Genomic DNA, 17,052 nt, shown 5'->3' with positions numbered 1-17,052 from the left:
CGTGGTGTGAAAAACATGGCATCCTAATGGGAAGCCTTAATCTATTTGCTATGAAGTGGTCCATAGAATTTCTCTGTAGAAATAATATAGGCATTATTATGCTACCACCTTTTATATCCTATGTGTCCAAGCCATGTCAGCCATGACTTAAAATCAGGTGCGGACTGAAGCTAAAAATTCAGCCCTGGCATTTGAAGCCACACAGGTGCATGTTGCCTCCATTCCCAAGCACCAGAAGTGATGGAGTCAGTGATTTTATGCTCCGTCACATCTCTTAGCAGTATGAGTGTCTTGGGAACATCGATTCTGCTAACAACGTAGCAGACAAGGTAGCCCACGACCAGACAGGCCCTTCGGGCTTTTGCCAGAATTGCCAGATGACCAGTCCGGCCCTTATTAATATATACTAATTACTACCGCAATATTTCATTATTGCCCATTGTGTTAATGTAGAATGCAATATACTGTATAGCACTGTAAGATGAGATTTCATAGCTCTATTATATTTAACAGAGGACTATAGGATTACATTATATGATTGTGCGAGAAGAAACTGGGCAGTAAAAGTCTACCTATCTACAGACTCCTCAGGTTTAGGAAAAAGTAGAAGCTAAAATATCAAACTAACCAAAGTACAAAGAGAACCTGTCAAAAGGAGTTACCAAAAAAAATCCTTACTCCATTGATATCCATATTCTTAAAATAATCACTGTTCAGAACAATTGAGTCCATTGAAAATTACATAAAAAGACATAACATTGCCTAATGGAGATTTTTTTATTACCTCTCATACAGTTCTCCACTTATAGGAGGTATCCATTGAATGGTGAGAAAGTCTGGACCCTGATTAATTACTATTGGCGCCAAAGGGACGGGTGAAGGTTTAGGCAATCTTGTCCATCCGTGGTATTTCAGGTCAAGGTAACAGTGCATGCGGGCAACCTGGTTTGGAGTAAAGCTGTTGGCACAGTCATCATCTAATATAGAAAATGTTAGAAAAAAAATTGGGTTAAACACTTAGTATCAAGTCCACATTCTAGAATGGTCTTCACACTTTATAAAAAGTTTGCCACAATGAAAAAAAAACTCAACACAATTCAATTTTAATCTGTTAATCATATTTTATGTATTAACCAAAAGTTGGCTGCTTCATGGCTGAGCCTCAAATTAGGTTTTATTCTCCCTGCAGCCACTTTATGCATTAAGCTGTAACAAGTCACAGCTCACTGCACATTGTGCTCTGCACACATGCTGCGAGCAGGCTGTCCAGCAAGGTGCAAGGGAAGGCCTGACTGTTCACTGCCCCCTGCATCAGCCCAATGACTGGATACGAGCAGCTGCAGGGAAAATACAATTTAATTTTCTCCCTGTAGCTGCTCTTACACTAAAACAGCTGGACATGTTTAAGATTACCACTATGTCTGCAAAAAAATAGTATTTTATTAACTTACAGTTTCCCTTTAATTTTTTTATGCTAAACTTTTATTTTTGATGATTTTTGATGATTTTTAACATTTTTGACTTCTCTATATACTGTATGTTTAATTAATTGGAAATCTTGAATTTTCACCCTGACACTTTCTATTCTGTAAAGATAATTTCTCAGCAGTCATTCCACCCAGGATTACACACATGGATCGACCTATCTATCTATCTATCTATCTATCTATCTATCTATCTATCTATCTATCTATCTATCTATCTATCTATCTACCTATCTATCTATATATCTATCTATCTACCTATCTATCTATCTATCTATCTGTCTATCGAACCATCTATCTATCTATCTATCTATCTATCTATCTATCTAGTGGGGGAAATAAGTATTTGCTCCTTGCTGATTTTGTAAGTTTGCCCACTGACAAAGACTTGAACAGTCTAAAAAAATTTTTAGGGTAGGTTAATTTTAACATTGAAAGATAGAGTATCAAAAATAAAATCCAGAAAAATACATTGTATAAATTATATAGATTTATTTGAATTTTGCATTGAGAAATAAGTATTTGATCCCCTACCAACCATTAAGCGTTCTGGCTCTACAGACCAGTTTAGACGCTCCTAATCAACTCGTTACCTGCACTATAGACAACTGTCTTACATAGTCACCTTTATAAAAGACTCCTGTCCACAGACTCAAATAATCAGTCATACTCTATCTTCTACAACATGGGCAAGACCAAAGAGCTTTATAAGGATATCAAGGACAAGATCATAGACCTGCACAAATCTGGAATGGGCTGCAAAACCATAAGTAAGACGCTGGGTGAGACTGAGACAACTGTTGGTGCAATAGTAAGAAAATGGAAGAAATACAAAATGACTGTCAATCGACATCGATCTGGGGCACCATGCAAAATCTCACCTTGTGGGGCATCCATGATCATGAGGAAGGTGAGAGATCAGCCTAAAACCACATGGGGGGAACTTGCTAATGATTTCAATGCAGCTGGGACCACAGTCACCAAGAAAACCATTGGTAACACATTACACCGTAAAGGTCTAAAATCCTGCAGTGCCCGTCAGGTCCCCCCTGCTCAAGAAGGCACATGTGCAGGCCCATCTGATGTTTGCCAATGAACACCTGAATTATTCTGTGAGTGATTGGGAGAAGGTGCTGTGGTCAGATGAGGCAAAAATTGAGGTCTTTGGCATTAACTCAACTCGCCGTGTTTGGTGGAAGAGAAATGCTGCCTATGACCCAAAGAACACCATCCCCACTGTCAAGCATGGAGGTGGAAACATTATGCATTGTGGGTGTTTCTCTACTAAGGGCACAGGACTACTTCACCACATCAATGGGAGAATGGATGGAGCCATGTACCGTAAAATCCTGAATGACAACCTCCTTCCCTCCTCTGCCAGGACATTAAAAATGGGGCGTGGCTGGGTCTTCCAGCAAGACAATGAACCAAAATGTACAGCCAAGGCAACAAAGGAGTGGCTCAAAAAGAAGCACATTAAGGTCATGAAGTGGCCTAGCCAGTCTCCAGACCTTAATCCCATAGAAAACTTATGGAGAGAGTTGACGCTCCGAGTTGCCAAGTGACAGCCTCAAAATGTTAATGATTTAGAGATGATCTGCAAAGAGGAGTGGACCAAAATTCCTCCTGACATCTGGGCAAACATCATCATCAACTAAAAAACGTCTGATTGCTGTGCTTGCCAACAAGGGTTTTGCCACCCAGTATTAAGTCTTGTTTGCCAGAGGGATGAAGTACTTATTTCACACTGTAAAATGCAAATACATTTATATAATTTACAATATGATTTTCTGGATTTTATTTTTGATATTCTATTTCTCTGTGTTAAAATTAACCTACCCTTAAAATTCTAGACTGTCCATGTCTTTGCCAATGGGCAATCTTCCAAAATCAGCAAGGGTTCAAATAATTATTTCCCCCCACTATATAAATATATATTTATATACATATATATACTAGCTGAAGAGCCCGGCGCTGCCCGGGCATAGTAACTAACTGTGGTTAGTTATAGCAAATTATAATTATCCTCCATCCCATAGTCCCATGCCCATATACCCATCATACATATCCATGATCCCATAGGCCCGTGCTCATATACCCATCATACATATCTTCCATCCCATAGTCGAGTGCCCATATTCCCATCATACATATCTTCCATCCCATGGTCGAGTGCCCATATACCCATCACACATCCTCCATCCCATAGTCCCATGCCCATATACCCATCATACATATCCACGATCCCATAGGTCCGTGCCCATATACCCATCATACATATCCTCCATCCCATAGTCGAGTGCCCATATACCCATCACACATCCTCCATCCCATAGTCCCATGCCCATATACCCATCACACATATCCATGATCCCATAGGCCCGTGCCCATATACCCATCATACATATCCTCCATCCCATAGTTGAGTGCCCATATACCCATCACACATCCTTCATCTCATAGTCCTATGCCCATATACCCATCATACATATCCTCCATCCCATAGTCCCTTGCCCATATACCCATCATACATATCCGCCATCCCATAGTCCCGTGCCCATATACCCATCAGACATATCCTTCATCCCATAGTCCAGTGCCCATATACCCATCACACATCCTCCATCCCATAGTCCCGTGCCCATATACCCGTCATACATATCCTCCATCCCATAGTCCAGTGCCCATATACCCATCACACATCCTCCATCCCATAGTCAACCATTATGACATCATAGTGAGCGGTGGTGCTTGCAACCTATGATGACATCAGCATCGCCATGGCAACCATTATGACATCATAATGAGGGGCGGGGCTTGATGCACACACACTTTTTCCCCATTATGTAGATAGGGGCAAAATTGTTTGGTGAATTGGAACGCGCGGGGTTAAAATTTCACCTCACAACATAGCCTAGGACACTTTCGGGGTCCTGACGTGTGACTGTGCCAAATTTTGTGGCTGTAGCTGACGGTGCGGATGCCAATCCCGGACATACACACATACATACATACATACACACACTTGAGCTTTATATATTATATATACATATAATCACAACATCCACCATTCACAATAAGTAATAGCCACAGCTCAGCTCCTGTCCCTCCATAGAGCTTATCCACAACACAGCAGAAGAAAACATATAGCAAAAGGTCTTCCAATATGAAGGTGCAAAACTTGATAACAATTCAGACCGAGAACTTCAGAACAACACATCATCAGCTTTCTCCTGCTCCATGGTCTGCGGTGCATCAGGGCTTGCGCCATCACCTCTACTCTGTTGTATACTTTCACAGCATTTTCAAGGGGCTCTGTAAGGCCCACGCTCACACCCTTCACTCTTGGAAGTCTTTTTACACACAACTCAATCCTTTTCTCTCCATTGGGCATTCACTTACCTGTCATAGGTCTCCAAATCGTCTTCTCTTGGATGTCTGTCTCTTACCAGCCTTAGGCTCTCCTATTTTAAGCCACCACTGCTCTTTGACCATAGTTCCAGGGCTGAAACTAAACCACTTCTCACTGTGAGGAAACTCCAACCTGCTCTTTATACCATCTTCATTCTGATGACTCACTAGCCCTTTTCGCTTAGGAGTTATTGATGTGGCCTCAACTATCCATACCTTCTGGGGAACTAATCTTCCCTTCTCTTCTCTAACACTACTCTTCAACTTTGGTGGAAAAATTCCTTTTTCCATCTTCTTCAGACTGTTACGTGAATCATTTTGCCAGGAAGTCAACGTTCCGTGCCACCACTTACCACGCGTTCCTCTTCAGCCAGTCCCACAGTTTCCCCTGTACAGCCACACTCACGGTGAGATCCAGCACTAGCTTCCATATGATAAAACTTGCTCAATTGTCACTTTGCCAACTCGGTAGATATGGGCACATTGATCGGTTGTACGAAATAAGAGCATTTTGTCATACTGATTCACATGGGCCCACAATAGTATCAGCTCGACACAAAGGCATAGAATAAGGACTAAGCATTCTTCCCATGATATTACAATTTTACAAGACTAAATAGAATATACGCCAGTATCTGGTTTTAATTAGGGGGGAAAAAAATAGGTGATACCTTCCCTTTAAATAATAACGGCACTTAAGCATGTGGAAAACATAAAGACTTAGAGCATAATTACTCATACTAACTAGGTCAGTCTACACATGAAATATGTCCATGGTGTGTTCATTTCCACCAACCATGCAGGTAGATGATAAGAATTATGATATGACATGGCAGAACAGTTGGGGGTCTGAGAGCCATATGTGGAACCCAAGGCTTTTTCTTTTTTTTCCTGTGCAACTTCCCAAAATCTATATTCCACAGCTTTATTTTTTTATAGCTCTCACGCCATGACCATAATGTTAACATATTTTATATCGAAGACCTCTATCATATAACTACAGCGCTGATTTAATACTTCTATACAAAATACAATTGTATTTCGCAGCAGGGACGCCATTCTGTCCAAAAAAAATAAGACTAAAGGGGGGCATAGAAACGAGGGTTGCAGAAAGCCGGGATTCAGTAATATCTAAATAACACAGCATGGCAAATTAAAATAGCTCAGAGAGGTAATGAAAACTATTATTGCTTGTAGTGTATCACTAATGGGAATCTGTAATGAAAGCATTTTTATTGTGTAATGTGTCACTGGATCTATGAAAGTGTCATATAGTTCAATGATATGGTATATAAAAGTGTCAGCTTTATTCTTTTTAACCATCGTATTCATTTTGATTTTTTTTTTTTTTTAGCCTATGGATCCATTTAAAACTTGCAAATGTTTTTCTTTCTAAGGGGGCTTAAATAGCTTTTTCCATTAACATCTGTAAATGAAGGCCCAATTGGTGATCAGCTAAGATTGGCTACGATGGAGGGGTGGGGAGGGCGCTGCAGGCACCTACAGGGGAATTTATATGAATGGGCATTAGATTCGGTGATGGGGCATTGATCCAGGGAATTAGTCTGATTGATGTGTATGGAGGTTTTTTTCCAAAATATGGAGCCATTAATGTTTACCCCATGGGGTTTTTGACTTCCTCTAGGTCAACATCTTAGGCTATAGTTTAAACTCGATGGACTTAAAGGGAATCTGTCACCTATTTTTTCTCATGTAAGATGCGGCCACCGCCATCAGGGGCTTATCTACAGTATTCTGTAATGCGGTAGATAAGCCCCCGATGTAACCTGAAAGATAAGAAAAATGAGTTATATTATACTTACCGGGGGGGGCGGTCCGGTCCGGGTCCGATGAGTGTCGCGGTCCGGCACCTCCCATCTTCTAGCAATGATGTTGTCTTCTTTGCTTCCCATCGCTGCTCCGGCACAGGCGTACTGCTCTGCCCTGTCGAAGGCAGAGCAGAGTCTTGCAGTATGTAGGCGCCGAACCTCTCTGACCTTTCCCAGTGCCTGTGCACTGCAGTACTCTGCTCTGCCCTCAACAGGGCAGAGCAGTACACCTGTGCCGGAGCCGTGATGGGAAGCAAAGAAGACGACGTCATCGCTAGAAGATGGGAGGCACCGGACCGCAACATTCATCGAACCCGGACTGGACCGCCCCTTGGTGAGTATAATATAACTCGTTTTTCTTATCTTTCAGGTTACATCGGGGGCTTATCTACAGCATTACAGAATGCTGTATATAAGCCCCTGATGGCGGTGGCCGCATCTTATATGCAAAAAAATAGGTGACAGATTCCCTTTAAGTCTACCTTATACCTTAAAAATTATGAAACTATAATGAGTGACCATAGAATACATTGTTTTACCAAGTAAATTGGTTTTACCAATCTGTCACTAGGTTTTTGCTCTCTCATCTGATAACAGCATAATATAGGGGCAGAGACCCTAATTGCAGCAATGTGTCACTTACTGGGCTGTTTGTTGCAGTTTTGATAAAATCACTGTTTTAGGTGCCGCAGATCTAGCAGTTCTCTGAATGCTGAGCTCTGTATAACCCTACCTACACCATTGTACACTATGCATAGGCAGAAAGCTGCCAATTATTGGTGGGGTTAGGGTTACACAGAGTTCATGAATATGCAGGACAAGCTTGCAGTTAAGGCCCCGTCACACACAGCGATCTCGCTGGCGAGATCGCTGTGTGTGATGGGGATCAGCGACCGGCCCCCTGCCGGTTATCGCTGATCATGCAGCATCGGCCTGGGCCATTTTTCTGTTGCTGGTCTCCCGCTGCCTAGCACGCATCGCTGCGTATGGCAGCGAGAGACCAGCGATCAGCGACGCTGGTTACTAATGTAAACATCGGGTATCCAGGAGCCGCGCGGCTCTTAGATACCCGATGTTTACATTAGAAACCAGCGTGTACGCCGGTTTCCAAGGTATCCAGGAGTAGCGCGGCTCCTGGATACCCGATGTTTACATTAGTAACCAGCGTCCAGCGTCGCTGGTCCTGATCGCTGGGGCTGTCTATGTGACAGCTCACCAGCGATCAGCCTAACGATGTCCCAGCGATCCCATCATGTCGGATCGTTGGTGGGATCGCTGGGACATCATTATGTGTAGCGGGGGCTTTAGTTTACTAGCTGGTAATGATCTCCTGCTGATAAAACTGTGATTTTTATCAAAACTACAGCATGCAGCCTAGTAAGTGACACACTGCTGGAATCAGAGTCTCTGTTTTTTCATTACGCTGCTCTCAGATTAGCTGGCAAAAAACAGGTGGCAGATTACTTTTAACAGGTGTGTAACGATAGAGGAGGCACAGGTAGCAATTGCAAATGGACCTTGGTGCAGAGGGGACTAAAAGACTCCTGTGCCATATAAGAAGACACCATTATTATATGGTATATGGTAGGTTGGGATTCCCGTTATCAATTTTACTTCTTCCTCCTCGTAAAGGAATCTGCTATTTACAAGGCTTTCTGTTCTGGCTAATAGGACTAAATATGTAGATCACTTTTATGATGTATACGTGCTACGGCTTGGCTATCACAAATCAGGTCATAATATGGGCTGGATTACTAAAGCCACTCCCAAAAGTGGGCGTTTTGTGTCCATTCTGTGTCTTTTCCAAGCTTTCCTGGGCAATATGCAGTATATATAAAACGCTATATCTTTTCCACAGTTTTGCAATTAAATTGCAGCAAACATAAATGTGTCACAACCACAATGTGTGAATACATTCTATTTGAACCATTCGGTGCCAGATTTTCACCCATAAAAGAAGACTAAAAGCTCATTTATCAACCTAATCTCCTCAAACAAAAAACATACCAAGCAGAAATAAATATATATAAACAGAAAAATGGATATAAATATAAAAATTGCAGTCTCACCTGTGTAGCTCATGTAGTTATTATAAGGAGTTCCAGTGTAAAGCATTGGCCCGCAGGTGTCATTTGTTGGGTCAGGATCTCGGCAAAGCTTGTTTTTTGGAGTGGGGGCTGTGTCTGCACACAGGTCTCCAGTTTCCATAGAAGGTTCGATTTCACTGCAAGGGTCATCACAGGATTCCCGTTCACTGACTCCTTTAAACACATGGTAAAGTCCCAGGGCATGACCCACCTCATGGATCATTGTATTGCTGTGGCCTGGCATTCCATAATAAGATGGGTTCAAGACTATGCCCCCTGCAAAAACAAAATTTTAATTGGTATATGAGATCTAAGGGGTAACTTCTCTCTTTGTGCAGAGTGACATGCCTGACATGCCAGTGTAAGGAGACTTATAAGCAATACAATGTTCCTCTGGGAAATTAAATATGCAAATTTCATCATCAGAGACGAAGCGGATTTGAACTCTAGTGCTACCATTTGGAAGTAGAAATCCTAAAAGGTTGAAATTGACTTTTAGGATTGCTTCTTTCAATAGGTGGCACTAGAGTTCAAATCCGCTTCGTCTCTGATGAGGCAATTTTCATTTTATTTTTATATGAAACATTACCAATTCATTCTTCAAGATATATGGAAGAGCAAGATTTGCTCCTTCGTTCAACAAATTAGATTTCTTGATGTTGAAATGTGCTTGTTCCTGTGCATTTATATCTATTACTTTTGTGTGGTCAGATCTGATTTTATTGTCCTAAACTTCCCTACTCAAGGTAGCCAATTCCATAGACCAGTAGCTTAGCTACTGGGTGGCAGAGGGTGCGTTCGCCCAAGGCCACATGCTCAGGAGGTCCATCGCCCAAGGCCCCGTGCTCAGAGGGGGCCCACCACTGGTCACCCACCCAGAGCTATGGTACCCTTAACTATATCGGAGAGCTCAGCGCACTGATATAGTTCAGGCAAGGGTACACAGCATGCAGGGCTCCCATTTCCCAGTGCTCACTTGTATTCTCATCTCTTAGATGTGAATACATCTGAGCAACAGTGCAGTGCTGGGAGGTTGGGGAGCACCCATCATGTCCCCACCCAACAAGTGGTGGAGTGATGAGGTTGCAGACTGCTAACCTCATCACTTTTCTGCTGTGATCACTGAGCCGTCACTTCATTCTTGCATATTATGGGACAGTGGGGAAAATTATGAGAGGGAGCAGTGTGGGGGTGGCTGGACCACATGGAGAAGAGTTGGAACAGTATGGAGAGGAGGGAGCACGGGGGACAATATGGAGCAGTGGGGGGACCATTTGGAGAAGTAGGGGACATTATGGAGATGTTGGGGGCCATATGGAGAAAAGGGAGTGTGGGAGGACCATATAGAGAAGTGGGTGTTCAATATGAAAATGTGGGAGGACAGTATGGAGATGTGGGAGTGTAGGGAACAATATGGGGGAACTGGATGGAGAATTGGGAGTGTGTGAGAACTATATGGAGAAGTGGGAGTGTGGGGGGATTGTATGGAGAAGTGGGGGCACAGTATGGAAAATTGGGAGTGTGAGGGACAATATGGAGGATTGGGGGAACATATGAAGAAGTGGGGGACATTATGGAGAGGTGGGAGGACTGTATGGAGAAATGGGAACGTGGGTGTACCGTATGGAAAAATATGAAAAAATATGATGAAAATCTGTTCCATATAATAGACAAGTTGGTCTGGAGAAAAAAATAGTTTAATCTTATAAGACAACAAGACTTCTTTACCATGAAAATTGTACATTTGTGGAATTTTGCCACTTTTCTCCTGAATCTAGTGCTGTTTTTCTTTTGTTCCCGCATCTTTATGTTCCAGAAATATGGTATTTTATTCCTTGTATGTAAATCTAGTTATTTTATCCAGTTGTGAGTGGCCTTAGAGAAAATGCCCACAGAGAAGAGTTGAGAAACATGCCCACTGGTTTAACAAGTCTAGATTTCCATTCATAGAAGAGGTGGCCACATTTCTGGAACAGAGAGGTGCATGAATAAAAGAAAAAACAAAGCCAGATTCGCTAGAGCAGTGGTGAATATCCCAGATTTTTTTTTTTTATGGCAAGTGACTGGAGATGGGCGGATTGGTTAGTGGAAGTCCAGTCCATCAGCCAGGTCAGTAATCTCTGGCTGAGGGACGGGAGGCTTGCAAATCTCTTACCTTCCAGGATTCTTGGCGCTACTTTTTATTTGTCAGACTTGGCGCAACATCATCTCTGCATCATGCAACAATAATGATGTCACTCCAGCCTAGTCTAATCAAAGTAGATGGATTATGGGCGGTGTGGGCTGTAACTCATTTAGGGGAGTAATTTATTACAAAAATGTACTCATGTACTCGTACTCATTTCTGGCAAGATGCACAAAGGCGCATGGCAGTTTTAAGAGGTGCCTGTTTCATTAAGTGTGGCGCCCCTCCTAATGAATTAGGTGCATTTTACTCCAACGGGCTCCTTCGTTAAGACCTGTGTGTGCAACACCAGACTTAATGAATCGGCCTATAAATGCTCATTTGCTTCCTAACAAATACAATACCCTTAGGCTAGGGTCAAACAATTGTATTTTCTCTCATCTATCCGATCTGATTATGCTACTCACAGGCTTATCAAACTCTGAACAGACTGATCAGAAGTTTGATCAGACTTTGATCCCATTGTGATCCCATTTTCTCAGATGTGGAGAAGATGGAAAAAGAAAAGTCTCCATCTTCTCAATTCTGTCAGTCTGTCATAATCAGACTGCACTCAGATGTTATCTGATTTCAGTTTGATTTTTTGGACAGACCCATCGACTTGCATGGCCGAGTGCAATCTGACTTGAGGTGGCAAATCATGCTCTGAAGAAATCAGATAGTATCTTAATTTCCCAGATAACCATGTTTTTGCAAACCAAGAAGAATTGACTTTTTATCTGTATATTGGCTTATGGATTTAAGTGTTTATGTCTGGTGGGTCAAGAAGACAGACTTTCATACTATTTAACAAACTGTGTCTGTAATAGTGACTTGTACATAGTGGGTGTTTATCTGTGTTTATTGTGTGCTGATATGCTTATTGTGTATTGTATTCTATAACCAGTTTGTTGACTTCTAAGGTAGCTAGGGAAAGGCTGTGAGGGTGGACTGAAGGACACTGGGTAAATGTAAAAACAGATCACCTGCCTCGGGTATAAAAGAGACTTCTTTTCTTCTGGTTGGGGTCACTCTTCAGGATCTCAGCTCAGGGTACTTCGGACCCGGGAGAAAGAACACAGAACTGATCTGTGTGTTATCTCCCTACACTTGTCCTTACCTCCTCCATGCATGCGTATCACAAGTGGAGTAGTGACCCTGGGAGCTCTGACATAACATCTACCATTATCCCGGCGAGTCAGCGGAAGGGAAGTTTGAGACCCTGTAATGTGCACCATCTTGGGGTAACTGCTGGCATTGTTCTGTTTGCTATTGGGTGTTGTGGTCAATAAAGTATTGCCACACTGATTTACCTTAACCCTGTGTTGTTGTCATGTCCGCCATGTCCGCCATGTCCGCCATGTCTGTTTTGTCTCAAGAACTCCTGGAGCGATGTGCATGCGCATATCTTGTCTGCTATTCTGCTCGTTCCCTAGAGCAGTGTGCACACTCACCTCATGTCTGAGCTGCAGGATGCCTGCGTTTCTGCTCTGCCTTCTGTGATCTTCTCGTCATGTCTAGAATCCCTGATCATGTGTCCCTGCCTGGATCCTGCACTGTCTGGTTCTGCAATCATCTCGTCATGTCTGAAACGCTGATCATGTGACGTTTCCTAAAGATCCTGCACTGTCTGGTTCTGCAATCATCTCGTCATGTCTAGAACTCTGATCATGTGTCCTGTCTAGGTTTCAGCACTGGATCTGCAGTCGTCTCGTCATGCCTGGAACTCTGATCATGTGACTGCGCTCTGCTATCCTGTGGATCTGAACCCGGAAGTGCTCCCCTGGTCCTGACCTGGAAGAGGAGGTGCTATGCTCTATATCAGGCCGCCCCTTCCTATGCTCAGGGCCTGAGTATTGTGTGGTGTCCCTGCATGGCTGCTTGGTCTGTGGGGCGCTCCCTCTATTCTGTGCCCTTGCACTCTGCTCTGTCGTGCATCTCTGCACATGCTCCGTGCTCGTATTCCGTCTCTTGTCTTGTGCCATGTCTTGTGTTGTCTCTCGTGCCATGTTTTGTCCCTGCTTTGCTTTGCCTTGTAGTCCTTGTTTGCTCTGATTCTGTTCCTTGTTTCCTGTCTCGCTCTGCTTTGTGGCTTCAGGTTCCCTGCCTCTGTCTCTGTCCCTGGCGTGCCTCTCTGCACGCGCAGGACTCTGCTTCGCCCGTCCCTGGCGTGCCTCTCTGCACGCGCAGGACTCTGCTTCGCCCGTCCCTGGCGTGCCTATCTGTACGCGCAGGACTCTGCCTCACCTGTCCCTGGCATGTCTCTCTGCACGCGCAGGACTCTGCCTCGCCTGTCCCTGGCGTGTCTCTCTGAACGCGCAGGACTCTGCCTCGCCTGTCCCTGGCGTGTCTCTCTGCACGCGCAGGACTCTACCTCCCCTGTCCCTGGTGTGCCTCTCTGCACGCGCAGGACTCTGCCTCGCCTGTCCCTGGCGTGCCTCTCTGCACGCGCAGGACTCTGCCTCGCCTGTCCCTGGCGTGCCTCTCTGCACGTGCAGGACTCTGCCTTGCCTGTCCCTGGCGTGCCTCTCTGCATGCGCAGGACTCTGCCTCGCCTGTCCCTGGCGTGCCTTTCTGCACACGCAGGACTCTGCCTCGCCTGTGTACCCTGTCTAGTACCAAGGTCCTTCCTTGGCCTGGCTCTGGGCTTCGGCCTGCGCTCCGCTGCTCGACTGTCCCTGTCCCTGGTATGCTCTTTGCATGCGCAGGTCTCTGCCTCGTTCTTTGTATCATCCCTGATGTTTCGTGCACCCTTGCACTTTTCGCACTAGGCTTTGCCATACTGGTTGTACGCGTCTCTGTCCTGTGTCTTTGCCTAGCCCTGCCTTGTGGCTCCGTGCCTCCGTGCACGTGCCTGGTCGCCTATGCCTACCTGGTGTGCCTCAGCCGTGCCGCCTCTAGCCGTGCTCACCTGTGTTCCCCAGCCGTGCCCCGTCCAGTGCTATAGTGGTCTGGCTGCGTGGCCCCGCAGCGGTACCGCCTCTAGTCATGCCCGCTTGCAACTGCCATCGTCGGTACCACCTGCCGGTGCTCCCAGCCGTGGTCTCCATGCTCTCTTGCACGCACGCTGGTTCTCGCACTGTGCTTTTTCTCGCACTGTGCTTTTTCGTGCTTCTCTTGCACAAAGCCTTTGTCTCCTTTTGCTCCTTTATGTATCCTAGTTTGCCTGCCGGATTCCATAACCTGCCGACCGCTGCCAGAGGTCCGGACCTAGATGACTGCGACCTGATGTCCGGAGCTGATGTCCATAGCCAGATACCTGGACCCTGTCGGTCGATGCCAGCATTTGGATTCCGATGCCACCGTACTCTGACCCGTCCCTGGCATGACCCTTGGTATGCGCAGGCCACCGTCCTGTGAACCTGACCCGTTCCTGGCATGCCCCTCGGCATGCGCAGGTCTCTGTCCTGTGAACCTGATCCTGGTGTGTCCGTTGACACGCACCATGTCACTAACTCTCTTGTTTCCTTGCATGGAACCCTGGCTAACTTCTGATGTCCGGATCCTGCCGATCACCCTCTGAGCTACAGATCCTGATGCCCTGGTTGATCGTGGACTGTTGTCCGGAGTCCGATGTCCGTGTACCATCTGCACGTTCCATGCCTGGACCTCGGCGTGCCATTGCACGCACCCTGTTTCATGAACTCTGTGTGTTCACATTTGCTGCTGTTGCACCCTGAAGAGTTCCTCGAGTTTTGGACCTCGGTGTGCCCTTGCACGCACCTTGTCTTATGTTCTGTGTGGTCACGTTTTGCACCTGTTGTACCTGAAGTCTTCCTTAATGAAGTTCCTTTGATTTAACGACTTGTCTTGCCTTGTCTTGTTTCCCTGAGCCGGCCGTCTGGTCCAGCAGCCGTGGAGGCTCACCCCCTTGGTCTTGCCCCTGACACTCCCTGTATAGGGGGTGGTTCTCACTAGGTCAGCTCGCCCTAGGTGGGTGGGTGCCACGGCCCAGAGGGTGCACTGTTTCTAAGAAGAACGACTCAGCGTAAGCTGACACTTCGTCACAGTTGTCTGTGTGGTGTATTGCCCACCGGGAGATAAAGCGGGCATTCAGTGATATGAGCCCTGGTCCATGCCGGCTTGCTAAAGGCAGTCGGGCCAGCGGACGAGAACACCCACTGATCCCGTTTCTCCATACATGCATGCTGCATATTTTTCTTGGAGAGACTCGAATGAAGGGAAAAAAATCTGACGCGTGCATTGTCCCATAGAATACCTTTGGTCTGAGTGGGATCTGATGTTTTATCGGATAGCACTCGGACCAAAAATACAGTCATGAGCATGAGCCCTTAATGCAATTGTCACGACGAGGTTACCAGTACTAGACCTCTTAGTAATGTTAAAGGTTTGCCTAGTGGCAAGTCTTCTGCTGTACTTTTGTAGCCCCTTAGGGTCGGAGTCTGGAGAACCCACTAGTACCCTGATGTGCCTGTCTAATCACAGGTTGTCAAGCTGGTTAATGATCTTACCAATATGAAAACTAAACATGGAAAGATCAAAGGCCAACAGAGTCGAAAAACGTTTATGGTCAAAACGTTTTCGAAAACAGAGAAATTACGTGTTATAATCCTCAAAGACTAAAATAGAGTAAAAGAAAAAAAACAATAAGATCCTTCTAATTGAAATGAGAGCAAAAGATGAGCAAAGTTCTAGAAGAAAAAACTGCATGCAACTTCTTTGCCTGACAGTGCGGTCACAAATTGCAGAGCGAGCTAGAACTGACCAGTATCCTAATAAATATAGATAGGGACACTACATATGACATTGAAGCTTCATGTGCTTTAAACCTGAAACATCCTGATGGTCATTTAGTGCAATACAAAGCGACTTTTAACCACAATGAAATGCTTAATGTCTCGAGCATCCATCCCTCTTGATGTAATTAAATTGGCTCTACATTGTCCACTGATCTGGTCATATTCCAGTAACTTCCCTTCCAGCTGTAATTACAGAAGAGTCAGTGTTTTTTTTTTTTTTTAGGAGTGTGAAATTAAATAGCGTGTCTATAATTTAAATAGGGACGTTTCCAAAAGAAGACTGAATAATACAAAGAAATAAATCAACGGACACTTAGAAAACCATTACTTATTATAGGATGAAGTTTACCCATTACTTAAAGAAACAGCGTTTTGTTTCGGCCGTTATCTCGCCTGCCAAGAAGTTTCTGTTACTTTTTATTTAAAATAAGAAGGAACAAAGTTGCATAAAGCAATTGCTATGTAATTAATATGTCTGGCACTTAAAAGAAGGAGCCCGGCTAAATTAACATCTGATGAAAGGCTTGGGATTTGCACACCAGACTAGCAAACTGATATATACACTGAGATGGAGCCGACAAAAACCATGATTTAAAGCAAGCAAATATATTTGACTGGTAACTGTGGACAATGACTGCTTTATGTGTGATCCAAAATAGCCAACGTACTCTATGATTAAACTGTCATTGCATTTAATAATAAAAAACACCATGCCACAGAAAATCAATCATGGAGTAGTAAAAAATACACAAAAATACAAAACAGCTTTCTACATTACTCATAGGAGTACCCTAAACTCAATACCCAGGGTAGTAAATGTGCCCCATGAACTATGGAGAAGCAATTGTACCTGCAACTTCTTACATTAAAAAGTAATTCCCAGCTCAACAAGTTATTAACCAACCACACCAATAATTTGCTGATCACATGCACAGTGCCACCACATTAATTTTTTTATGTTATTGTTAGAGACAGTCAAGTTCTGTACTTGGTTATCTCCAGAAGTCAGATAGACAAGCAATGGAGCATCAAAGTCCCGTTCTTGGAATTGGTGGAGATCCCCAGCGAACATAAAGTTCTTACCTATCCTGTTGACAGATGATAAGATGAAGAGCTAAGAATAACCTATCAAGACTCGAAGCCCAGCAGCTTTTGTGCACCAGGCAGCAGCTCTAGTACCTGTGTGGTTCCTCATTGTCTCCACCCTGAGTTCCTGATAGTCTCCAACCTACTTAAACCTGGCATTGCACGTCCTTCCTTGCAAGATTATTTAGCTCCCAGCCTTTAGTCTAGCTTCCTTTTCACCTGCTGCTTTCA

The 17,052-nt window shown here is 44.4% G+C and overlaps 1 protein-coding gene across 3 annotated transcripts in view; it reads right to left on the bottom strand.

Annotated features, from left to right (window-relative positions):
• Positions 1-17,052, bottom strand: part of PAPPA2 (pappalysin 2) — a 246,940-nt gene that overhangs the window by 127,974 nt on the left and 101,914 nt on the right. For all 3 annotated transcript variants that reach the window (XM_073571285.1, XM_073571284.1, XM_073571286.1), the window contains exons 5-6: positions 8,794-9,087; positions 785-977 (exon numbers count right to left, since the gene is read on the bottom strand). In XM_073571285.1, the coding sequence (XP_073427386.1) occupies positions 785-977; positions 8,794-9,087 (487 nt within the window). The remainder of the gene's footprint in view (positions 1-784; positions 978-8,793; positions 9,088-17,052) is intronic.

The sequence above is a fragment of the Dendrobates tinctorius genome, unplaced genomic scaffold (assembly GCF_039654945.1).
Source record: "Dendrobates tinctorius isolate UK_male_01 unplaced genomic scaffold, ASM3965494v1 ptg000029l, whole genome shotgun sequence".
Taxonomy (NCBI): Eukaryota; Metazoa; Chordata; class Amphibia; order Anura; family Dendrobatidae; genus Dendrobates; species Dendrobates tinctorius.
Note: the sequence above shows the minus strand (reverse complement) of the source record. Positions and strands in the feature narration are given on the sequence as shown.